Consider the following 27534-nt stretch of genomic DNA (forward strand, 5'->3'; position numbering starts at 1 on the left):
TAACTATATTATTTGACATGACAATTATTTTCAACAATTTGTCTAATTTACTTATTTGACTGATTGTTTTTATAAACTATTTAGTTTGCTTAGACTAAAAATCATTTTAGTATTAACTTATGTATTTAATTAAAATTACATTGTAAACAATGTTTTAATTTATGTAATATTTTGTTATTAAAAAAATTATTTGATCTTCTTAAATTCTGTTTCCAGTTACAATATTTATATAATGTATTTAATGTACTTAAATCGAGGAAAACAACTTGTACTTAAATGTTTAGTACCCTTTTAGCACAAATGATGGGACCAGAAAATTATGCCAAAATATTGTATAATATGAAGTCCCGACTCAAAAACATTGGTACAATTTAGGTTAACCAATTTTATAAACTTGACATTTTTCTACATGAAATATTCATTTATGTTTAATAACATTTTTATTAAGAATGAGCTCATGTCCCAAAATGTAATTATAGAACCAATGTAATATGTCAAAAAGCTCAATTAATTTTTCTTGTACATACAATACTATTTTTAGACTAATATAAAGTAATAAACAAAATTATTATAAATGTTTAACAGTTTTTTTGTGTATATGTGTTGACATTCTTCTACACTCTAATATGGAAAGTACCCAAGAAATCTGGTGCTCTGAGTATGACATGTTCGAATTCCATGAAAGATAACTTTCCATCACCATCTACATCAGCTTCTTCGATCACTTTTTCACACACCTGAACAATTTCCTCGGTTGATAATTGATTACGTGTCAACAACTTCAATACTTGTTCTAAATCTGCAGGTCCAATATGATGGTCGTCGTCAAAATCTAAAATAAACCATAATCATTGATACAATTTTTGCATTAAATTCGGTAAATTAAAGTTAATAAGTGAGTGGATCATGACCTTCGTCCGTCCTAATCGGTTTTTATCCTAAAACACTAGATACCCTCGGAATAATATGTTAACTTGACGAGTCAAGTTTGAGGTAAACCACTGACAATGACCATTTATTTTTGATGTTCTCGATAAACATAGTAAATGGGAGCCATTTGGTGTTCACTACATGAACGAACGTAGGAAAATTGGACGTTTTTGATAAAATTGTACGGGAAACTGAAATAGTTGTAGTTAAGGAAGTTTATTTTTAAAAATGTCCCTGATAACTGAGAGGAGGTTAAGCCCCTCTTCTACGTTTGTGATTGGGGGATTGGCAGAGTTTAAGTATTTTCTTTGTTCTATCAGTCTGCCATTAAATTTACAAATGCATTGTACCTGTCAAGGCCGTAACTGGGGGGGCCCCCCCCCCCCCCCGAAATTGTTTTCCAGTTACGGCCTTGGTACCTGTACATACAATTCATAATGTGTAACTTTTGTAAATAGTATACTTTTAAATTCGTTACACTAATGACAATACCACGTATCTGGCATTTTACATAAAATGAGTTTTTGGTATCAAAATATTTGTTATCTCCTTGCACCTGAATTTTATTTTCTGTACAATAACCTAAAATAAATTATTTCTCCTCCAAATTGGATATAATATTTAATATTTTTATAAGTTTAAACCATGTTAAAGCACTGATAAATAACACCTATCTCACAAAAACTTTAGTAAATACCAACTACACTAAATTTTAAATAGCAACCAAATTTAAAGAATTTTATTAAAAATGTTGGATAATCAAAACTGAAATTTAAACTTGATTAAAATTTGAAGTGTATAATATTTATTAATATTTATTTAGTTTTTTCATTCTCCTGAACAATTAGTGAAATGTAGATACGTGGTATTGTCATTAATGTAACGAATTGTTCTTTTTCCCGTTAATAAGATTAATCAAATTGTTATTCGTTAAATTATTAAATAAATATAAAACCATCAACCTATTCATACGCTATAAGCCGCTGAATAAAAAATCTGTATATACTACTAACTCATTAAATAAAAATGTCCTCGGGGAGGGGCAGTCACCCCTCTCTGACCTTTTTTTCCTTCAATTTTTTGTTATTTATTATTTATATCACTTGAAACATACATAAATGTGAATAATTGTATGAAGTTCGCTACTCTCCCCCTATATAAAGGTTTAGGAACGCCACCGATCTGAACATACCAAGAACAAGGAGCTAATGATTAATGAAGTTTTTGAAGCCCCTTAAAAATAAAAATGTATGTTTTTAGAAACAAAATATTTAGTACAATCAAATACCTACATTAAAGCCTGCGTGTAACAGGGGGGGACCCTTCCAAGCCCGTACCGTATTTATAAAAAAATGTAAATTGTTAACAAAAAATACATATTATAATATGTACTATAATACGACACGCACAAGTATGTAGATAGAGCCATAGAGGTATGACGGTTGAAAGGAGTTTCTCCACACTTCGGAGACTAAAAACCCAAATTCAATTCTTAAAGTATTAATACTTTTTAAATGCAACAATATTTTTAAGAACAAATTTTTTGCTTTATGCAAAAAAAAACAATTTTAGTAATTTGTCACCGGTGTATCCCCTTAAACACAGGTCTGATTTTTTACCATAAATTTTAAAAGCGTAGAATACTTTGATCTGCCTCGGAGCTTGTTCGCTGAATACTGACAGCAAGTCTAAAAAATCTTCAAAGCTCAAAGACCCATTACCTTCTTTTGAAAACACTTGGCATATGCGTTCTTTAAACGGATTTTCCTGAACAAAAATGATTAGTTACATATTACAATAATTTATCAAAACACCACCTAATCATATTTACATGTTCCTTCTAAAAAATGTGTTGACTTGAACATGTACTATACCTTTAACTCGGGCAATTGTTCTATTCGTTCCTGTGGTACTCGGATTTTTACCGGTTCATCTCCTGTCATTTTTTTTGGTACCACTTCAGGACAAATCGCTCTATACCTTTTGTATACTCTTAAGACAAAAACAATTAAAATTATGTTAAAAATTCAAAAAAATCTTATTGGCCCGCGTACAAATTATATGGTATTATATATCTATTATTATATAATTTTTTGTATTATTATATTATATGTTTTTATGTTTAAAAATTAGGTAATCCACATTTAATGTTCATTACGTACATGGCGTACACATATTAATAAAAACCACAAACTCTTTAGAATTTTAAACATTCATAATAGTTTCAAATAAAATAATAAATTCATTTTATGAATTAAAAATTCTTATAGAAAAACACATTGAATCTCAAAAGGGTCAGTGGCGTAGATACGGGGGGGGGGGGTCCGGGTTCAAACCCCCCAAGGCCAAAAAAAAAAAATTGTAATATATACCATGTACTATACCAGCGTATTAAGTTTCAATAACAAATCTAATTTTTATATACTTATTTATGAAAATGCGTTATGCGATTTTTATTATATTGTATCATTATATTTATCATATATTTATTTGTATATACATATTTACACATTTTTCCGCCGTATAGGAACTTACATATGTATCTGGTTTTTACCATGTAGGAACTTACATAGGTACCTGATTTTTACCGTGTAGGAACTAACATATGTAATTGCTTACCTGCTTCTCTCGTGTAGGAACTTACTATTCCCCTTCCCCGTAAATACGCCACTCACTAATCCTTCACTTGGAACCTTAGATTGGGTTAGCCTTATCGAAATTCTAAATCTAAATACCACTTGGACTTCGAAATTTGTTAATACTGGTCAGTAATTTATTAGGTATTAGATGTAATATAGACAGAAGATGTGTGTATGATTACAATATTACAGAATGTATCAATCATTTTTATCTACTAATATAATAGGTACCTACATGTGATTTGAAAAGCGCAAAATATTTAAAAAATCGGTACATCAATAATGCAAATATCGATACTAGGAATGCACAAAACTTTTAAAAAATCGATAAAAAAATATTTAAAAAATATAATATCGATATTTGAAACAAATAAATAATTTTCGACACTTTGGTGTAGAAAAACATATCTAAGATCAAATATATCCACAAACAGACTAAATGCGCTAACAATTTTAAATATTGAATATCAATTAACTAACTCATCATATTAATTATAGCGACATAATTAAGATTTCACCAATAATCAATCAAGGAAAATGTACAAAAAAAAGATAATTTTATGTTTTATTAAGTTTATTTGTTAATTTAAAAAACATTTTCATTTTTTATTTTTTTACTAGTGAACGATTTTCATTTATTAATTTAGAAGTAAGATTAAATAATGAAAAATATGTATTAAAATACATATTGTATATTATATTAATATGAACATTAAATGCATTAATGTACAGAAAATATTAAAAAATCTCAATCATATATAAAATAATTAGTCTAATATTGTTAATTTGAAGTAGTATAAATTTATATGACCAGAGGCGCCAAATTTTTAAATCCAGCCCTGTATAAATATAATAAGCGATATTTATGTGACAAAATATCAATATAATTATTTTCATCAGTCTATATATAATACATTGATATTAGGAAAATATCCAAAGATAAATATCAACATTAAAATATCAATATTTTTTACAATAACGACATATTGATATTATTTGCGCATCCATATTCATGCATACATGATGCATAACATTTATTATTGTGACTGTAATTAGTAATTTTTTAAACCATTTGGATTTTTCTATTTTTCTTTCGAACTTACAATTCGATGAATAATAATACCAAACCTGCAATAAAGGACTATATTAGTAATTAATTCATGATCGTTATCTGCATTATGGATAACAGTAAGAGAAAAAAATGTAGAATTCGTTTAAAAACTAATAAGATAGGATACTCAAGATTACCGGTTTGAAAAAAAGTAAAAAATAGTCTGATGGAGAGGACAATAATGTAAAAATAACTTGTATTATGTAACAGTAGTTGGTAATAAGAAATGCATTTAAAATATACTCTAAAATCAATGGTAATAACCATAAGATTAATTAAATCTAATATAAATGTGAATGTATTAAGTCATCACAAGAGAATTGTTTTTTTTTTTTTTTTATTAAATCTTTATGATAGCAAATAAATTCAAAAATTGAAATACAATTGATAATTAATACTTTTAATATTTAATATTGGTTGAAAAAATTTAAAAATTTAAATAATTTATTGATTTACGGTTTTTTTTATGACTTTTGTCTTAATTATATTTTCCGATTATTTGTTTCTTGTGATAATTATCTCTATGGACAAAATACATACATTCCTAAACTTAATTAAAATCGACATAAAACCAAATCGCAGTAACACAGTGAGAGAGCCTATTTTACCGGCGGATAAATCAGTTATATTATGAATTTAGGCTTTTTTGTTTAAATATGAAGCAGTAACCCGATTAACACATAACTATTATAAGTTTTTATGTAAACATTTTAATTAACTATTTATGTAAAATAAAAAGCTTGCATCTGTTCTACTAAATTCTATAATTATCAGTAACAAGTTGACAATCATGGCTACTGCTATTACTACTAAGTCTATTACTACATCCGAAATTGACATTCATGCTGTTATTAGTTTTTTGTGGTTAAAAAATTATAAACCAATACAAATACATGGGGAGGTGTGTGTAGTTTATCGTGAAAAAACAATTTCGAAATATGCAGTTGAAAATTGATACAAAATGTTTAAGAATGTCCGAACGGATATCAACGATTATATATTATATTACAGTGGTTCTTAACCTGTGGTCCGTGATATTCATTTCGGGTCCGCGACAGCCCAAACACATAAAATACTTCAGTAGGTACGTGGCAAGGGGTGTATTATTATAATATTGTTGGATTATTATAATTATTAATTTCTTTTTCATATATTTTTTACTATACAATAGATAGATCTTATCTTTATATGACGTTCAACTATCATATTAAGTTAATAAAAATTAAATCTTAAGAATATTAAAAAAAAAAAAATATTAAAATTAACTGAAAAATTAAGTGTTATAAAAATAATTATCAATACGTATGTTTTATTAAGTGTACTAATATAATTAATTATATAAAATCATTAATATAATTTTGGTTTTTATAACATGAGATATTTTTTTAAAAAATAAATGAGTTCGAAAAAAAATTGGTAAGGGGGTCCGCATTTTCTAAAAAATTTTGATCAGGGATCCGTGATCTACAAAAGGTTAAGAACCGCTGTTATATTATATTATATACCTATTATATTGTGGCCATAAATGCTAAACCACGAACGCGCCCGGAGCTTCCACCCGAATTTGTGTCAACACATTTCTATAGATATATAATGGTTATTGTAATTCATATTTTTTACAATCAAATTTTTAGTTTTAATTACTAATGGCCTTAGTTAACTAAACAATTTACTATTATAAAAAAAAATTAGGTTGTTTATTTTAAGATATTATTTAAATTGTTTATATAATTATATAGTATTATATATAATTACGGTAACTATGTAGCTAACTTAATTGTCTGTATATTTTATATAAAGTACCATTAAAAATTATAAGATTTTGCATTATTTATAAGCACTTTTATATAATTTTATCAAATGTAATTTATGGGGCCCTTTAAGTACCAGACGGATACTGTCGTTTATGGTACTCTATAACAAGTAAACCAAGGAAAATAGTTAAAATAATTTCAAATTCTAAAACCAAAAGCATTTCAATCTAATTCATATCATAAAATTCACATTTATAGTTAAATATAAATAAAGAAACTTAGTTAAGTAAAATAACTAATAATAATAAGTAACCTAGTCTTATTTCATTGACATAAAAAATAATAATATAACTGTAATTTAGTTAGTATTTATAGCATCTTTAAAATAAACAAAATAAAATTATAATTAATAAAAAATACTTGTGTTGAAACAGGGCCGGCTGAGGTATAGGCGAGCTAGGCACCAGATAAGAGCGGCACTTTAGTAGGGACGGCATATTCAAAATTGACTCGTACAGTTCTATCGGCGTTTTATAAGAAAAATATTTAAACTAATTCGTTCGTGAAAATCACTTACCTATATAATAAAATAATATTGTCTAAAGTTATTGTATTACTTTATATTACGACTTACGCTGGGCGTTTTCAATTATTCTAATACATATATAATATATAATCACTTTCGCGATTTCCGACAGTTGCGATAGTACATAAAATAAAAAATTAAAATTGTTTTATGTAGATATATCACATAAAAATAGGGGGTGGGGCTAAGTTAAAATAAGAGCTCAATTTTTTTTTACAGGCAGCAAAATTTGATTTTGTCTATTGCACCATTTCTGCTTGGGCCAGCCCTGTGTTGAAACATAAATATACAAACTAGAATAATATTGAATTATGAAAATATTCGGTCCATTTGAATTCTGAAGAACTTCCATCAAGTTCAGACGAGTGTGTTGAACAGGATGTATAATTAATTGGAACTAAGCCCGGGAAGTTAAATTTTCTGGAAACACGTAATTGGAAGTACCGCTAGTTCAATCTGAATATTTAAAATTCTCCAGTTCCAATTCGTTTATTATTTTAAGTACATCCATTTTCGCTCTTATTTTGAATTCTGGTGAAAACTGTTTGACTGTAAGCGCTATACTTTTAAAAAATATATCAATTGAATCCTCTGCATTTTCTGTTTTAGACATTAAATGATTTCTTTCTTCACTTATTTTATTTAAAATTTCAGTTATTTTTGTTCGTTTTTTACTGGTTGATTCTCTCTCTAAACTATTTGTTTCCGCAATTGGACCAAAAGTTGATGCTGATGATACATTTTCAATTGTTGGCTTCATTTGCATAGAAATAATATTATCGTGTGAACTTACGTAATCCTTTTTAATTGTATCTCCTTCACATATCATATTTGTTACGCTCCTATTCAGCATAATTAATTATGAAAACATTATTAGTATTTAGATTAAATTTTATATATGAGTGCATCAAAAACTAAAAATGTATAGTAGATATATTATTACTGTCTTTTGTATATTGATGTATCCATAAAAGATAGAACATCATGAAGAATCCATTTTGAAGGTTTTTCTTTCGTAGCAGACCCAGTACCTAACTTTCTACTTCTCCTTCTTTTATTGTATGTGTCTTTAATGTTTTTCCAGCGCTTTTTACATTCGTCAACTGCATCAATATAATTATGATATATTTATTAAATTGTAATAATATAAATAAAATTATAATATCTGATATTCATTGATAAAATTTACTCATATAGTAACTTAACTAGTTGAAAAAAATTACCTATTATCTATGTATAATTATCCTAATTATATATAAAAAAATTATTTATTATTTAATACATTTTTTTTCAGTATTCATTATAATTTTTTTGCAGTTTTATATTTATATACATGTCAGTTAAGCTTTACCGACTTGGTGGTTTAACTCGTCATTTATACTTGAATTACTAACTATTTTAATTATTAATTGTAGTTTTTAGATAATAGGTATTTATAGAATACCTCGTAGTATTCGTTACTATCATCAGTTATACTACTTAATCATAGGCATGCAAACGAGGTGTTCCGGGTGTGCCTGAGCCGAATTTGGTAAATTGAGTCCCATTTTATTAATTTTAGGTAAACTGAGTAAAAAGGTAAATTGAGTACCTCATATAAAAATGAAATCGGTAAATTGAGACCCTCGTATAAAAATTAAAGTGGTAATTTGAAATATGGTGAAATGCTGTTTTTTTTTATTAAACACACTTTTAATTATAATTACACAATTTTATACTATGTTCATTAAACTTACATTTATCAGTTATCACATATCACATTCAGCGTTGTTGTAGATATTTGGGTACTAATATAAATGTTGCGTAATAATACGGAGCGAAATATAATAATATTTAATTATGTAACGATAAGATAGACCTATCTCACTCGGTGAATTTATAACTATATCAACGATTAAATTTACAATTTAAATACATTTAAATAAATTGAATACATTAAATATTTTAGATGGGACTCAATTTGCCGCTTTAACTGTTATACGAGAGACTAAGTTTACCTTTTTAAATTTTATACATGGGACTCAGTTTACCAATTTCAATATTATTACTGGGACTCAGTTTACGAAAAAAGATAAATTTGTTTGGGACTCAATTTACCTACGCCCATATTTTCGCCCCCCCCCCAGGGAAATTTACATTTTTTTACAAAAAATTATCTGAGATATATAAAGCATGTATAAAAACACACTATACGAGGTAATAATTACTAATAAACTTTAATAACTATTAGTATTATTTTAAAATATAAAAAATCAATACATTATAAAAAATATGCAATTTTCTTCAAATATTTTTGTTATACAATTGTGTTAGATCATAGGTTCTTAACCCGGGGTCCATGGACCCCTTGGGGGTCCGTAGATGACTACTCGGTGGTCCACGAGGTGGCTGTGAGTTTTTTTGAAATAAGCCAAAATAAATTTGTTTTGATAGTATTTTTAAAATATTTATAATTGTTAAAACACTCGAAAGCCATTTGAAAGACAACAATGTTTTTAAGTATAAAACTTAGATTACGATAATCTTATATGCCATAAAAAGCTATCGTAATCGTAAAATAATATAACATGGCAATACAATCTAACGAGCAGTTCAATTTAACACTGAAACCTATCACTTCTGTTGACCCGTCGCCGTATAGTAAAAATTATATTTATTTACCTATACATATATTTTTTTTTTTTTGCAGGGGGTCCGTGATTTTATTTTATGCTTTAAAGGGGTCCATGACTAAGAAAAGGTTAAGAATCTATGTGTTAGATGATTTTAAATGTATTTTAATACAATATTACAATGGTACTTTTCTTGCTTTTATAGAGGCAAATTTATCAATGAAATTATAAAATTAAATTGTTTTAACTATATCTTTTTCATATTTAGTGAAAAATATTACATAAGTAGTGTTGAAATTTGCACCCCTGGCCCATACCCTCTTGCCCTGCACTGAATTCGGCCCTGACCGGATTATCTATATTGCTGGTAATATATATTATAATATTGCCATATATTTTTTTCGATAATGAATCATTTTATTTGGACCCTCATATGATGAAACCATACTCAAAAATGGAATCAAGAAATTATTTTGAGAAAAACAATTTTAATTATCCTCTTTCGCAAACAAAAAGAACAACAGAAAGTAGTTCTAGACTTCTTAGTTGGGTATTCAGGTTTTTACACCCATGTTCCATTAAGAACACAAACCGTTGAATATCTCGTATTATTTGCGTGCTCCCTTCATTATCTTTTACGTAACCAATATAAAATAGAGAATACGTTAGAAAAACACTATACACATAATCAGTGGCGTATTTTCAGAGGGTTCCCGGGTTTTGACCCCCTCCATAGAATAAAAAAAGGTATAAAAGTCATAAATAATGATACGAAACTACAAAGAAAAAGAACATTAATTTATTTGTATTTGTATTTGTATTATATTAATAATTAATACAATTATTGTATTTGTATATAAATCTTAGTTTATATTTATTATACTATTAGAATAATATATTATTAATCCATACCTTATGTGTATTTTTTATAATATTAAAAAATCATTTATTTTTTAGAAAAATTTTAATTCCTCCACCCCCCACAAAAAATTTGAAAATACGCCACTTCATATACTTTTGACCAGAATGAAACTCCTCCAAATCATATGATAAAATCTTATCATATTTATATAAAACAAGAATATATACATAACGGGAGATTATGGTAATTACCAAGGGTTTTATAGTGAGAGAAGAATTCGAATAATTTTTCAATTCCTCATGAGGTAGGTACAGTTCCATAGCAAAATGATCAGACTTTAAAAACATATACATAAAAAAAAAAACGATAACAATACATATGTAATATAATATTCAACAATATGTTATGCATAACAGATAAAATAATTTTATTAATTATTATTTATTAATTAAAGCATTGAATATTATTTTTTAAATATATTTTATTACTTAATATTAAAGTACTAATATTTAATTTTAAATATAATTCAATTATTAATTATAATTTAAGTTTAAAATATAAATTTTTAATTTAGTAAAGTATGAAAAAATAAATTATAATAAACTATAATGTTATGTAATATAACTGTAATATAATATTATAACTATAATACCTGGTTGGTTAACTTTATTTGAAATTTGTTCCCATACATTTTTCCTCGCTGTTTGATCTTTGTACAATGCATGTTTTGAATCATACAAACAAGGGTGATATCCAACTAGTTCTACTAACATTTTATCATCTTCAGATGAAAATATAACTTTAGAAGACATTTTTATTTAATATTTAGGTGTTCAGATATTTTGTAAACACGCACGCGACCGCGTCTCGACTGCCTCCGAAACGATCATAGCCGCGCGACTGTAAACGCACGCGGCAGACGCAGTTCGACGACATTTAAAAATAGTTAAAGCATTCCCAACGCGACCAAAAATAGAGTCGCGCCAGTCGCGCGTTACATAGAGTCGCCAGGAACATAAACGTAATTATAAATTCAAAAATACAATTAAAAGAAGAACTTGATATAAATTAATAATAATCTTAATTTACAGAATAACAAATACATAACATTGACTTAACTAAGAACATTTTTTTTAGTTGAAAGTCTTTCACAATCAAACACATTTTAAGTTATAATCCATAAATTCATAAATTATATGCGTCCGATGGATGTAATATTGTTATTGTTCGCATCAACTTTTATAAATCTATTCTGGATCGTGTTAATTATATATGAAATATTATTCATATTAGAGATAAAACATTTTATTTTTATTATTTTAGTTTCAGTTATACAGTGGTTGTACTTATACTACAATTTACTAAATTTAAAACTATTACTAATTATTTAACAACTGTTTGTTTCGTATACACTATGAAGTGATAAACGGAACATTTTATGAAATTTTATCGAAGAACGAATTACAATTACACGTATTGATGTAACATTATTATGTGAATATGTGAATACCTGTACCCTGAATATTTAATTTTCGTGCAGTGAACAATAACTAATGAATTAATAAATGTTGTATTTTCTCAAATTGAACGTTTTAACGGTAATAATGTAGTATAATATATTAGTATAAATCGACGTTTATAACTTTAAATCATCGGTTCCAAAACTATGCTCCGTAGAGCCCTTAGGGCTCCATTCGTTTTAACACAGAAAATGCAATAACATAACAATTATTGATAGTTAATTAAAACAACGAGCGTTTATATTTTTACAAGACTCCGTCAACTAAAATATAATTGTTTAATTTTAGATAACATGTATTCCAATTTAAATTATTTCCCGGTCAGATGTATACATATAAATATAATATGTATTAAATGTACACTATCTCGATTTGAGTTCCTCCTATTTAAATACATATCATATGTAACATACTTCGTAGAACAAAGGCAAATAAAACATAATACTAAACATTTCTTGGGGCGCCACGAGAAAATACTGATTAAAAAAAGGATCCGAGGCTGAACAAGTTTGGGAATCGCTGCTTTAAATAGACAGATATATGTACTATTTGACGTTTTGTAAATGTATTGTAGTCCTAAAAAATCAACAAAATATTTTACCAGTAATAAATGAAATACCTACTTACATTTTCGATAAATAATTATTATTAAGTACTTGAGCGTCCAATGAATTTCAAAAAATAATATAAAAAACATATATGTTATTATAAAATTTAGATATCTGCAAATCATATGGCAAGCTGTATACATTTATAAATGTATTTTAATTAATACAGGCTGTAACACAGTAAAAACAATAAGCATAATTTACTGATATACTGTTATGGACACGAAGAGAGAATGAGATGCCTTCTAGTGGATGACTTCAATATTTATGACAAGAATAATCTAGCAGTTTTGTTACGTATGACTTCAAATTTTTATACAATATGTCTTAAAGACGTATATACGTGTGGCGGCCTCGGTATGAGTATATAAAATACAATTAAAAAACAATTTTGATTTTTATGATTTCATGTAACCGAATGAGATTAGCATGAGCACTGTAATTTTCTACCACGTATTTATTTATTTATTTATATATATAAACGGACGTAAGTCCTATACTTTATGTTGAAATATATTATAAAAACTTCGTATATAAATTGTTGACTTCCATACATTTCGTTATCTGCTTTGTGTACATGGTAACAATAACATACATGGAGAATTCACTTTTACAAATATTATTTATACTCGTATTTAATCGAGGTTCAAAATAATGATGGTACTCTATTTACACTATTAATCTAAAGCCTCAAAACAATATAAAACTGGTTTTAATTAACCTGAATATTTATAAACGTATTAAACCGGTTATTTGAATTAAACAAAATACAAACGAATATAATAAAATACCTTACGAAAACCATTCTGGTTTTAAACTCTATGGTAAGATAGATTTAAAATAAAAAAATATTATGTTTCTTCAAAAAAAAAAAAAAAATAGCCCACTATATTTCTGACCGTTATTATATTTAAGATTCGACTTTTCCAAGAAAACAACGTCTCATTATTAAAAATTAAAGAGTTTCCTAGTCGTCATGATTTCAAAATTAATTTTAATAAAATAATATGTTCATTTATGTACAGTAATTAAAATTTATTTCCGATAAAAAGGTTAGCAAGCAGCAACGTTTGCCTTATTAATTTTTACTTTATTAAATTTATTGTAGTTGTTCTTTAAATAGTTTTTTAATGTTTATTGTTACGTACACACCGTACGCTTACATAATATTTCAATATAGTTTAAATAGCAAAGACATGCCTATTTTAACAAATGCACAATTTTATCAAAATCCCCTTTGGTCCTAAAGAAACAAACATGTGTGGTAAAGAAAAAAAATACTACAGTAACATAACGCAAATATGCAATACACGTCATCTCCTGTTAGCACACATGTGCACCACGCAGTGACTAAGTAACATCGCAGCTATAACTATACTTACCTAAGTATTTCCTTCCTGGTGAAAAAAGTACAGTCCTGTAAACGGGGGAGAAAAATAAAATAAAAATAAATCAAGAGCCGTGGTTTCCGGAACTTGAGTGTGTGTACAATGTACACTGTACATGTAAAATAATATATTTAATAGTGCCATTGAAGAGTTCCACAAAATAATCCTTGTTTTTATGTTTAAACAATTTGATAAATTGAGAACACTGCCAAGGAAATAATATTACGAGTATTATAATACGTAACAACTAAAAACACTGTAATTATGACTACGAGTAGCTTGTACATGCCGAGTCTTTGAAATCACAAAATTTGAACTTGTCAATAAAATATATTTTCATTCCAACTATCAATACTAATTGCAATTAATTTCATTGTATACTGCGGTTATTGATACACTTAACTCCGAACGTTGGCTGCAGACCACGATAAGTTAAACCGAAGTAATAATTGAGTAAAGTCATGGTCTATGAATTTGACGATTTAATCTCAATCAGAAGTATCTCTAACATTTTTTAAAGGGTAGTAGGTTGAACTTCATGCATGATTTTACAATGTACTTTCATGTATTTTCCTAGTGTGGTATAAATAATAAATAACAAACATTTTAAGAAAAATGGCCATAGGGATTGAAGTCCTATTCACCCTCTCTGAGGACGCCCCTGATCTCAATAAATACTAACTATAGTTATATTTATATACAAAAATAAAACATACATTTTTCTTTCGCTGTCGCTAATTTGACTGTACAAACATTTGTTCTAAAGAAGGATGAGTCATTAGGATCTCCATCCACTCGTTTCCCTCTCGGCTCTTCAATATTTTCGGTACTGGCTAGTCAATAACATTTTAATAACTATTTGAAAAACAAACAATTAATTTGTTTTGCACTATCGTTTTATTTTTTTACGAAATTTTGTTTTGACTCTTGAACATCATAAGCGCAACTAGAGCTTATATTTGGGGGGGGGGGAGAGCTATAAATACCAAGATAACACTGACCCGCAGGGACTACATTACCACGCCCATATCTACTAATTTATATACGAACAAAAGTTGTCACTGCTATACATTCAATTCAAGTTTTAGCAAGAAGATAAAAAAGCGCGATTTTATGTACCAAATTCAGATTTTGAATATTCCTAAGTAAAACGAAATCAATAATACACTGAATAGCAACTTAATAATTATACCGTGTATTGAGATTATACATAGATGATTACATTTTGCCTCGATCTCCAACACAAAATTCTGAGATTCATTATTTTTAATCTAGGAAAAGGAACTAAAAATATTTAGGGGGTTAAGCCCCCTAAGTTTTGTCTATGTTGAACATATAATATTTAAGACAATATTTTGCTAAAAATTAAATAAAAAAAAAATAAACAATCGTCTAACAAATTTTATGAAACAAAATTCCACATTAATAAATCCCAGTAATTATTATTGATATATGATAACCAATTTAACCCAAACCGATTATATTAATTATTAATTATCACTGTGATTAAGCATAATTACGTAGTTAACTTAACAATTAAAATTGTTTTTATAAGTAAGCTTGTCTTAAATTTATATTTTATGCTCACCATGTACTCAGGTAATATAATATAATATAAAAATAATAAGATAATATATATGAAATATAATTATAGTGATTAGAGATACTTTTTCGTAAAACAGTATTATTTTTTAAAACATTAACATAATAATATTAATTACATAAAATTATCTCTTTTTTTAAAAATGTTACGTGCTAATACGTGTTTATGATTTTTTCTTATATAATTCGTTTACATTTTATGGTTTGACTTAATGCATGAAATTAAAATAAGTAATATTTTTTTTTAAAATTATATGAAAATGAACAGATTCCAGTTAGACACCAAGAATTAGTACACCAATTTCTATTAAATCATTCAGAAGCAAATGCATCGATAGAAAGTATATCACAAAATATGACATTTATATAGGTAGTATGTACCAAGTACCATAGTCCAAAAATTTGATTTTATATTATAATGAATATTATCTGTAAATCATAATTAACAAGAGTACAGATTTCATATTATGGAAAAGTACTGTAATGTGCACTATAATATGACCGAAAAACCTTAAAATATACTCTACCCTAAAAATATAAAAAGAAAAGAAAAGTAAATCAAAATTTAATTTAATTTATTATTTTTAACTGACAGTTTTTTTATTTTTTGAATTAGTATCTACAATAATAATTTTATGAATATATTTATTAAAAAAAAAAAATTATCTTCTGTTAACAATATAAAAAAATCGGGACAAAAAACAAAAATGTGAGAATTTTTCTTATAATACATAAATAAATACTATTTTTCAGTCAGTATAAATAATATTTATAATACATTCTAAATAAAGCATTATATTATTATGCTTATAGGCAAATAATAGCACCAAAACTTCGAAAATGTTACTTAAAATCTAAAATACCTTAATTATGCAAAAAATAACAAAATTATTAATTATTATTATTATAATATTACGCAAATATATAATAAATATGTGTATATTATGTTATAATCAATTCATTATGAATTTTACACATTTCTAATAAAAAATTAGTTCAAATGAATTCGGATAATTCAGTTAATTCTCGATATTGGATTTTATCGCGGAAACAATAGATTTTAATAAAATATAATTTTCTAACGCTTATAACATTTTTTTGCGCTGCTCCGGTAAACTTTTTTGGTTAGCTGGAAAGAGCAACTTCTCTAGTACATTACATTACATTTTAAAAAATCTTACATTAGTATATTTATACATATTGGAATGTTTATCAACTTTTAATTATCAAAAATAGGCAGACTTCGTGATTTTTAACAACATTTCAAATTTAAACGTTTATTTTTAAAAATCATGAATGCGGATTTTTGAAATTTTTTTACACGAGTATAAAAAATGTGTCATAAACATTGTATCGAAATTTCAAAATTTTATGGCCAACCAATATTTTTTTTTTTTTTTGACGTTACACGAAAAAAAATAGGATAGCGGAGAAACGATCGCGGCGAAACGGATGGCGGCGAATAGTCCGACGACAAAACGGTCGCGGCGAAATGTCCCCGAGTCCGACAAATTTCATCCGGCCAGCAGACGAAGAAAAAAAAAATAAAAATTGAAAAGTAAAAATACTTGCTGCCGAACAAATATTATATTATCGCTCGTATCTTAAAGTTTGAATAGGTGACCGTCTACGGAACATGCTGATTACGCGTCAACGACTGTTCTTCAATTGCCACTGTTTCACGTCGACTTCATTCCTGTTGTATTACATTATTATTTACCTATTTTTTTTTTTATACTCGTATTTTTTTTTTTCTTTTTATACATATTAAGGACAAGAAAGAACAGTTGAATTTGAAAACATAGATTTTACTTGAGTCGACGGGGAATTATATAAATTTATTTATCCGATCGCTCAGGGGCCTTATCAATTTGTTTGATTTACCACTAGACGTAGCTGTTTTTTAATTTTTTTAATATTAAGCATCATTACGAGACTTAATATATATTAATTGCCAAGTTTATTTTTGCATTTTATTATGTTAAAAACATTTACTTTGAATTTTGATGGGCCCCGAAAATTTTCAAAATTCCCAATGTGGCTTTCCAAAAATATTCCAAAATTAATTGTTGACCCTTGACATACACCGAATGCCTTAACATTTAATTTACAATTGTATTATCAATATTAGTTGTACCAATAGGCTATAACAGCGGTTCCCAAACTTTTCATTCAATGCTCCCTAATAATTAAACATTTTTTTCACACCTCTCTCAAAGAATGATAATTTTTCTATAATGTCTATTCCATCCATAAACCAAACATAACATATTAAATATTCATCTTTATTATCATGGGCGTAGCTAAGATTTGAATCAGGGGAGGGCAAAAACATAAAGCGATTAGTGTTAAACTCGTAATTCAAATAATCTACAGATAGACCATTGGATAACACATAAAATGTCAAAATGATTACACTTGTAGATAACACTCGGTCCCACTAAACTATTTTTAGACTTATGTCTTATTTAATTTTTGATTTTAATGTAAAACTTACACGTTTGGTATAAACAAATATAATTAAGTTTGAGGTGCAGGGGTGAGCAAGTGCCCATGTTTATTATTATCGGTTACTTCATCAAGCTGAATCGCGACATTTTTATTTATTAATTTATCAGTATGCTGATCATTTATATTATTTGAGATATCTTGAATTCTCCGACTGTTAATATTATTAGACAAAGGTATATTTTTAAGTTGGTTGGCTACAGATTCTCCTATCAGAGTAGAAAGCATATGATATGGGGCTATATAATATACCTATTATGCATAGGTTTTTAACTGGGGGTCCATATATGGTTACTTGAAGATCCACGGGGTGGTTGTGAGTTTTTTTAAATAAGCCAAAAATAAATTTGTTTTGATAGCTTTTTTAAGATAACAATAATACTTGTTGAACGACTTGAAAGCATCTTGGAAGACAACAATGTTTTTAAATATAAAACTTAGATTATGATAATCTTATATACCATATAAAGTTATCGTAATCGTAAAATAATATAACATGACAATACGATCTAAGGAGCATTTCAATTTAACTCGGAAACCTATTACTTTAATTGACCCGTCGCCGTGTAATAAAAATTATATTTATTTATTTGTATACATATATATATATATGTGTATTTTTTTTGAAGGCGGAGGGTCCGTGATTATATTTTATGCCACGGCCATATGTCCATGGCCCAGAAAAGGTTAAGAATTTATGCTATAATGTATAAACCATACCATAGTATATTAACAGTTATTTGTTGGTATCAGTGGCGTAACCAGAACTTTTAATGCCCGTGGCAAAATAATCCAATCGAGCCCTTAGTTTTATAAATTTGGAAGAACGAGATATGAGGAATATCCTTTAAAAACTAACCACCTATACAATTCTACCTTTTAAGGCTACAAACAATAAAAAACATGTTTAGTGTAATATTATTTTTATAGTAAAATTTTACTAAACATTTTTTGGTTTAAAAAATATATACAAAGCAATACAAAATTTAAATATTCAAAATTTCTTGCTTTTGCTTCGGCAAACATATCGATTAAATCTTCAAAGTCAACTTCTCGGGCTGTTTCTTATTCGATTGAAATTAATGCCAGGCCACTTAAACGATCTTGTATCATTTTACTCTTTAAATATCTTTTAATAATTTTTAGTTTCCAAAATGACCGTTCCGCGCTTGCACATGTAACAGGAATTGTCAAAAATAATAAAAGAGTAGTACATACTTCTAGGAAACTGGCTGTTAAAGAACGATTTTTCACCATTAAAAGTTGAGCAAGATCTCTAGTTGAATTAAGTTGATTTATTTGATTTTTAAGAGTTGATCTTACAGCTAAATTTTCACTTGTAAATGTTTTTGATATGCCTTTATCATATTGTTTACCAACTTTGTAGCTTCATTTAAAAGCTCTAAAGCTGTTGCTGGTGTGAGAAAAGATGGTTGTAAACATGTGAAATTTAGCATTAATTCATGAAAACTTGAAAAACGTTTACTTATTTGATTTATTAATATATCCAACGTTCTATTAAAAATAGTTACACGAAATAAGCTTTCTGGACAAGTTAAACGCATATCAGTACATAGTTCATCGAAATATCTTTTTACTACTTTACGACGTTTGTTTTGAAACTCTGTAGAGATAGACCAACTTTTAGCAACTATACTTGCTTCTTCCAAGTGATCATTAAAATTACATCTATATTATTTTAATTGTTCATAACAGTTTTTTAATAAATTAGATGCATTATCTAAATCAAATGACTTTGACTGGAGAATTTTAGAAGTTAGGTTTATAATTTGTAAAATTTTACATTGAAAAACTAAAGTGCAAATAAAATTATGATTTTCAATTTGTTTTTTAATCTCATCTGCTTCATTTCGCTCATCTAACTTAGAGTTGCAAAGTATAACTTTTGTTAAAGCTTTTTGAATTTCAACAAATCTAATTTTAAGCGCAAAAACTGATTCATAACGACTAGCCCAAACGACACGTCATTGACTAATAACAAAATAAAATATAAATTAAAAGAACATCAATTAACAACGACTAAACGACGGTCACTTTTTCCTAGAATAGTTCTAATCTGATCTAGTATCTAAATATAAATGTTACGTTCGGTTTCAAAGACAAGCGATTGCGATACGCTTCATTGTTATTTCCATTTTACAAATAACAATATCATTAAATGTATAATAATATTAATATCGACAATGTCGACGGACTGGTAAATAAAATAATTTATAAACATAATCGTGATCAGTTATTAAATTTATTTTATTTTACAAAAATATACATATATTTTTAAACAGAATCGTATTTATAAATTTCACTATTATGATGATTTGTTTTTGAATGTACTATTTTTTTCTTGAAGGGCCCTCTAGAGTCGTGGGCCCGTGGCCCATTGCCCGTCATGCCACCCTATCGTTACGCCACTGGTTGGTATTGAGTTAAACTATTATTATAATTAGAGAACAGATAAAATAAAAATTTTGGACACCCCCCCCGTAAAAAAATTCCTGTGTACGCTCCTGATCATATCTATTGCTGACGGTAAAATAAGTTCTTCGGCAATCCTATGAGGTTTTTTGCATTGTGCAATACAAAATACCACTGTATATTAAGCCAAAAGAGCTTTAGATGGAACGTTCGTCTGTATAACGAAACTAGAAGATTGTATTTTTATTTTGCAAGTTGTCTTAGAAAATAATCACGTGATTTATTATTTAATGTACTATGATTAATCTCCAAATAACGTTTTAATTTACTGGGTACCATACTATCATCAGCTAATGTTTTCAAGTAAATAATACACTTAGGACGTTCTTCGTTATCTATTGTAATGTAAGTATGTAAAACCAAAATATAAACGTGTATCGTGTATGGATAAGATAAGATAATCGTTTCTACAAAAATTTTATCGGACATATAATTTTCCGACCGCGCGCCACACCACCCTTGTTAAGTGCTCGCGCCTCCTTTTGGTGGCACACCACACAGTTTGGGAACCGCTGGACTATAGTGTATATAAATGTTATTACAATGCAATTAAGAATAATTTAGATAACGCTATACATAGTTTTATTTGCTAAGACTAGTTTTCCTGAAAATGATTTCATTCATGTATTGATTGGCCTTGATATTTGGATTATAATCTAAACTGTGGTTATATGGTATACTAAAGCAACGGTTCTCAAACTGTGGTACGCGTACCACTAGTGGTACGCGAAAGACTATAAGGTGGTACGCGAAAGGCCGTGATAGAACGGAAATTAAAAATTTGATATTTAACTCTTATATTAATTTAAAAACACAAATACATTTTTATTAATAAATAAATAGCAATTTTATTGTAGTATTTTAATGCCTTTATGTTTAAAATAAATGTATTTTATTATGTAAAGTTTATATGGTTCTATTATTAGTGGTACATTACTGATAATATATTCAAGTGGTACGCGAAAAAAAAAGTTTAAGAACCGCTGTACTAAAGTGTATCAATACACCTTGCAGTATACCTACGTGGCGTTACGGTTCCACGGTTATAAGCTATCGTCTTCAATGAAGATTTCAATAAAATGATAGATGAAGACTCTTCATCTTTCACTTTATCAGTTATTGAGTTTATTTTATAATTACAAGCAGTTACTCTCATTTCATGTGTTGTGTGTATAATTACTTAGTGATAATTCATAACCAGAGGCGGAACTAGGAATTTTTACGCCCAGGGAAAATTTTAAAATTACCTATTATCATAGATTAACAATAACAATCAAAGACTCTTCCCAAAATTTTTTTTTATAATTAACAAACAGTCATACTAATTGAGTTCTAATTTCATTATCATTAAAAAAATTTAAAATATCAAACTAGTAGTCAAAAATAGATTATATACTACAAAAATTACACCAGGGGATGTATCCCCGTCTTCCTCCCCTAGCTTCACCACAGCTCGTAACATTAAATTTTTAAAACAATTTAATATTATTTTTTTAGTACTTACTATGTTATAATTCTTAAGTTCCTAGGCGTATAATACATATCCCATACTTTTTACATTAACTCTTAAAATTGAGTTAAAAATACTAAAATAAAAAACATGTTTTAAAGATTGTGATGATGTTTCAAATAAATTGTTTAGAACACAATGTTAAATATTTTAATTGAAACACTCTGTTGGTACATATTATACACTTAGGAGTGCACACGGAGGATGTCTGAGCACCTCCCGAAATGTTAGATGTAGATGGGGGCCTCATAATATAAGTCTACAAGTAAGGGACTCGTATTTTACTAACATTGCTCAAATTAAATTAAATTTATTCTAAAATATTTGGTATAAAATAAATTATTATTTTTAAACATCTTTAATAATTAAAAATGTTAAATAATATTTAATTATTAAATATACTATTTTAAATAAAAAATACTTGTCAAGTAATACATAATAAATTAATTAAAATTGTTTAATGATCATTTTTATTTTTTATTAACATTCCAATTTTGTAGTCAGTTCAATTACATTTACCTAAAGTACGTGTTTATCGTCACTGTATATGTGCGAATGCCTAAGTAAAAGCACTAATCACGGTTTAATCTTTTCTTATTTTTCCGCTGCACCTTTGGCCCGATTGATCGTTTCTCTGTCCCCAAAGTATAAAACATACTCCATTATATTATATACAGCAGTGCCGGATTACCCATTAGGCGGAGTAGGCGCCCGTCTTAGGGTCTCACTCATTTAAGGGGCCCTGTGAAAACGGAAAACTATATTTTTTTTTATTTAATAATACATGTATTTTATTTACGAATTTACTGAACAAAAGTCATTACGAAATATAATATATATAAGTATATATATATATATATATATATACATATATATTAAATAGTAGGTGTTATAGGCAGTAATAATAATACAATTATTTTGAAAAAAAAAATAGAAATAATATAATTATTTATTGATTTTTCTTGCAAATAAAAAAATTCAATATATACAAGATTTTGTTTATAAATAATAGTTGGCTAACATTAATAGTTAATTTTTTTTTTTTTTTTAATTATTGAATAGTAATGTTAAAAATGTATGTAAAAAATTATTTTGTAGGGCCCAACATTTTAATTGCCTAAGGGCCCACAAATGTTTAATCCGGCACTGATATACAGTATTTGTATTACGGTATGTGTATGTATGTAGGTTGTTTATATTCACAAGTAGAAATGTGTTGCATTCAAAGAGTTATAAATAAAACAAAATATCATCATCATTATCGGTATCGTTAAAGAGAGAATGCAATCTATGCCATAGACCTATAGGTCTATGATCTATGCCACCGTTCTATCTTTGTCTAGTCGAGTATGCAATGGGCTATTATCTATCTGGGATTCGGGGTACGAAAGCGGCCAGATGGTTAAGCTGGATCCACACGATGATAGTAACTCTCAACTATCATGCATGGATGATAGTGTGAGAGTAACTTTCTCCATAGTCCGATAGTCACTATCGACCAGTTCACACGATGACACTCACATGATAGTAGCTTCCATGATAGCAACTATCGCGTTTTACTATCATCGTGTGGACCCAGCTTTATGTGTGGCCGCCCAAACTTTCTCATCCGTGTTACCATTTAGTGCTGCCGCGCCGCAGTCTTCATACCAAACCGATGTCGTGTACACGGAAAATGTAATATTTCCAATAACTAATTAATTAAATATTTGAACCTTTCTCCTTAGATAGCTCATCTGCACACGTTTAATAAAATAAACTATACAAATCTGTCCAGTAGAACTTTAGATACAGCTGTCATAAAAATCGCCATTCGTTTTAATAATTTAATAGTTGTCGAGAGTCACGCAAAAAAGGTAACGCTCGATAGATGTTAAGATGTTTTCATTCAAAAAATTTAAATTTTAACTCGAACGGGTTGTATCTACGCGGGTTTTTTCTCACGGTTTCCTTTGGATGTTTACCTACCGGGAAGCCGAGTCTTCAGCTGAACGGTAAAGCGTCCGCGCTGCAAATTGAAAGACGATCCATTGGAGTCGCTCCTTACATATATTCAGGCCCGGCTCAAATGTTTAATCACACCTAGGGAAACTTAAGTTTTGTCGCACTTTACATGTAATTACTACAACAAATTTTTTTTTTTCTTAAGCATTATTAAAATAGACTTGATTCTGAGTACATTATATTTATATATGTAAAGTTAACAATTGATTAGGTCGATAAATTTGTAGACAAGTAAACCACTACTAATTTAAATAAAACAAAACAATTTATAGTTATTTTTTACTGCACATAACTTGATATGAGTAGATATTAGAAATTGTAATATTTTTTTTAAAAATTATCTATAATATAAAAATGTTAAATGCCACCCTAGGAGTGGGCCTATGTCACCTACCCCTTGAGCCGGGTCTACACACATTGCTTATACGGCGCATAACATATGAGACAATATATAAAAAATAAAAATTACCGTACTTCGTGTTTCGCGTAGATCTCAATTCATTAAAATACAGCATTCAGAGGGATAAATTGCTCCTAAACAAACATGCGCACGAGGGCAGCAAGGTGTGCTCTTGCTGCCCCTGGACGGTTTGAATATATTTATAAGAGCTGAACTGGTCCAAGCTAGTTATGCTTAATAAAAAACAAGTCGGTTGTCCAAAAAGTGTATTGTTACCAAGCTAATCTTTTCTGTGTTTAAATTTTAAATAGGCTTAAGAATATTAACTTAATATTCGTGTATGAGCCGGTAAAAATATTCACTGCCTCGACTTGAAACTCTGCGCACGCCTATGCTCCTAAGCCCTCCTAAACCCCTAAAGAATAGACTCTAATGTCTGATTAACACAAACCTTAAGGATAACAACTGAAATAACATAAATTTCAAACTAGATACCTAAGATACATATATAACTGTAAAAAAAAAATGTCAAATAGCCAATAACCGTCCTCCACGGAAATACAAAACAGGTGAAAACTATGAACATAATCCATGATGAAATAATTGATACGACACAATGATAAAGTCAGTGGCGTATACAGGTGGGGTAAGGCAGTTACCTCCCCCCCGAATTTTTTCAATGTATGATTATTGTCTACTGATTATAATAAAAACAAACAAAATTCAAAAAAAATTTAATGTTACATTTCTTCTAACCACCACCAAAAAAAAAAAAAATTTTGGATATAGTATAGATCAATTTTTCAACCGTCGGTAGACCTTTAGTTCAACACAATTACGTTGCCATGGATCAACTAGTAGTAATTATTAGTAACTAATATTATATCTTTAAATATTTATCAATCAAAAATGTTGTTTATTAACGTTTTATTATTTCTCCGTTTTGATACAGACCCAATAGCTGTGTATAAAATAAGGGGACTTTATGTTCTAGGGGCGTTATTTCAACTTTTAAAAGGGTAGAGCAACTGAAACAAAATTACCAATTCCATAATGTTTAAAAATGCCTTCAATGTTATCAGCATTAGCAATTTAAAAATTATTCGAGAGTCGCGATTTTATTGAGTTTGTCTACCTGACGATTAATTTTTTATTCGAAACCGGTTGTTATTTTACAAATATAATAATACTCCAGGCTAAGCTTTTATTTATATATATACTAAAAATGTGTTGTAAAGCCATGTATATCTATTTTTATAATTTCTCCAAGTATTCTATAGTGTTTTGCGTAATAACGATTGTCATCAGTTCAGGAGCCAGTGTTTCCCAACATTTTAATACACTGTAAATGTATTTAAAAGAGGATTTCATCCGATTTTTTAATACGAAATACAAATTTATCGATTTTAGCGATCTTCGAACAAAGAATTGCAGACATCTAATGTATTAGAGTGGGGCATTCCCATAGTCTGCCCTCTCTCCGAATGATATCCCTGTTCTGTTAAAACACAATGGAAATTATAAAATATTTGACTTTTGCGTCCTGCAGAAGCACCATTTCATATGTAATACTCTCATAATTTAAGTTAAATATATACTTAAAAAGTACAAAGTTGATAAATAAAACAAATATTTAAAAATGTATAAAATATTTAGCTATAATTGTTTATATTTGGACAGCTAGTTATATTATTAGAACAAAACACGTTTAACAAAATTATCGCCCAAGAGAAATTATAACGGGTAGGATATTAAAAATAAGTATCTCATTAATACGTATACAGATATACACAGAAACGGAGTCAGAATATTTTACAAGGGAGCCCAAATAATGATATATTTTTCAGTCATTGACGCAATCCGATCACATACCAGAGAATACACCATGGCTTAGTTTTGAAATGTGTAAGTTAGTTTTTTTACCTGATAATCTTCAAGCTGTGATTCGGTGAAAGTAACTACTTTGTTGCCCATCGTCAGCACTGATGTGCTTGCAGAGGCTTGATTGTTGTTATAAGCTGTATTACTTCTGCTTGCGATGTAAAAACAAACTAGTTTTTTCGAATGTTAAAAGTTTACAACTAAACTTCGATTTGGGAAAGTAAGCATGAACGAATTATGTACCTAAGGACGAGGAAAGAAGAGGGGATGGTTTTCAATTTGGGTGTGGTGACCGACCCGCCTATGTTGTTCTCTTTGAGCTTTTAACTTAATGAGATTAAAAAGTACATCATGACATGAGGGTCAATTTTCAACCAAAGTAGAAAATAACATGGAAAAATTAAAACAAAGAATAATTCATCTAAATATATTATAACCTATATATTTTTAATTTTTTTTTTTTTTTTGGCAATCAATATACAAATGATAAACGAAAGAAAACAAAAAAAAAATAAAAAATAAACTAAAATAATAAAAACTGCTTGTAAATGTGATTTGAACTTAAAAATGTGTACAGTATAAATTATTTTATTGCACTTACGGCCTTGCCATGAAAAAAATATATTATGTTAAAATGTTAGAAAAAAAAACAAACAAATGATAATAAAATGTTCAGATACACAAATATTGGTCAAACTAAAAAAAAAAATATAGTGCTGTTTGATTTATATTTAAAAAATGAAAGTTTTATACAACAAAATGAGTAATTTATAATATATATTTTATTGAAATATATGTAACCTTAACAAACATGCTTTAATATGTTAAAATTTACAATCAAATCAGTACATATAAATATACAACAAGTGTTAAGTTAAGAATAACGAGAAAAAAATAATGAGTGTTGAAAAATAATTAGAAAGAATTAAACAATATTTAATTAAACCCTTTTTATATTCATTTTGTTTGTTAACTTTTCAATAAACGAACCCTGTATTATGTTACAATGGTCAAAAAATATAAAATATGTAAGCTCTCAAATATAATTTCAAAGAAAATATGTCTGCCCTGTGGTCATCATTGTTACATTTTATACACATAGAAAATTGAGCCTACTAATATGTTC

General features: G+C 27.8%; 2 protein-coding genes across 2 annotated transcripts; both read right to left on the reverse strand.

Moving 5' to 3' along the window:
- Positions 1–27: 27 nt before the first annotated feature.
- LOC112694529 (calcium and integrin-binding family member 3) lies at positions 28–26617 on the reverse strand. The gene is made up of 5 exons (XM_025570026.1): positions 26451–26617; positions 14005–14039; positions 2805–2922; positions 2550–2697; positions 28–832 (listed from the first exon to the last, which is right to left on the reverse strand). Exons 1-5 carry the CDS (start codon positions 26499–26501, stop codon positions 615–617), a joined length of 570 nt encoding a protein of 189 aa, XP_025425811.1. The 5' UTR covers positions 26502–26617; the 3' UTR covers positions 28–614.
- Positions 7037–11437, reverse strand: LOC112694528. Its single transcript, XM_025570025.1, has 3 exons — positions 11147–11437; positions 7964–8123; positions 7037–7862 (listed from the first exon to the last, which is right to left on the reverse strand). Exons 1-3 carry the CDS (start codon positions 11304–11306, stop codon positions 7472–7474), a joined length of 711 nt encoding a protein of 236 aa, XP_025425810.1. The 5' UTR covers positions 11307–11437; the 3' UTR covers positions 7037–7471.
- Positions 26618–27534: the final 917 nt, after the last annotated feature.

This window comes from Sipha flava, unplaced genomic scaffold, assembly GCF_003268045.1.
Source record: "Sipha flava isolate LNK unplaced genomic scaffold, YSA_version1 130_pilon_pilon, whole genome shotgun sequence".
Lineage (NCBI taxonomy): Eukaryota > Metazoa > Arthropoda > Insecta > Hemiptera > Aphididae > Sipha > Sipha flava.

What these genes read in the sequence shown, in the direction of transcription:
- LOC112694529 (XM_025570026.1), bottom strand. Translation starts at nt 26,501, where the DNA reads ATGGGCAACAAAGTAGTTACTTTCACCGAATCACAGCTTGAAGATTAT. An exon ending in ACCAGGAAGGAAATACTTAG is followed by an intron (nt 2,923 to 14,004) that starts GTAAGTATAGTT and finishes TTTTGTCTTAAG; the next exon opens with AGTATACAAAAGGTATAGAG. An exon ending in CTACGCTTTTAAAATTTATG is followed by an intron (nt 833 to 2,549) that starts GTAAAAAATCAG and finishes GGTTTATTTTAG; the next exon opens with ATTTTGACGACGACCATCAT.
- LOC112694528 (XM_025570025.1), bottom strand. Translation starts at nt 11,306, where the DNA reads ATGTCTTCTAAAGTTATATTTTCATCTGAAGATGATAAAATGTTAGTA. An exon ending in AAATAAAGTTAACCAACCAG is followed by an intron (nt 8,124 to 11,146) that starts GTATTATAGTTA and finishes ATATTGATGCAG; the next exon opens with TTGACGAATGTAAAAAGCGC. An exon ending in ACATCAATATACAAAAGACA is followed by an intron (nt 7,863 to 7,963) that starts GTAATAATATAT and finishes TATGCTGAATAG; the next exon opens with GAGCGTAACAAATATGATAT.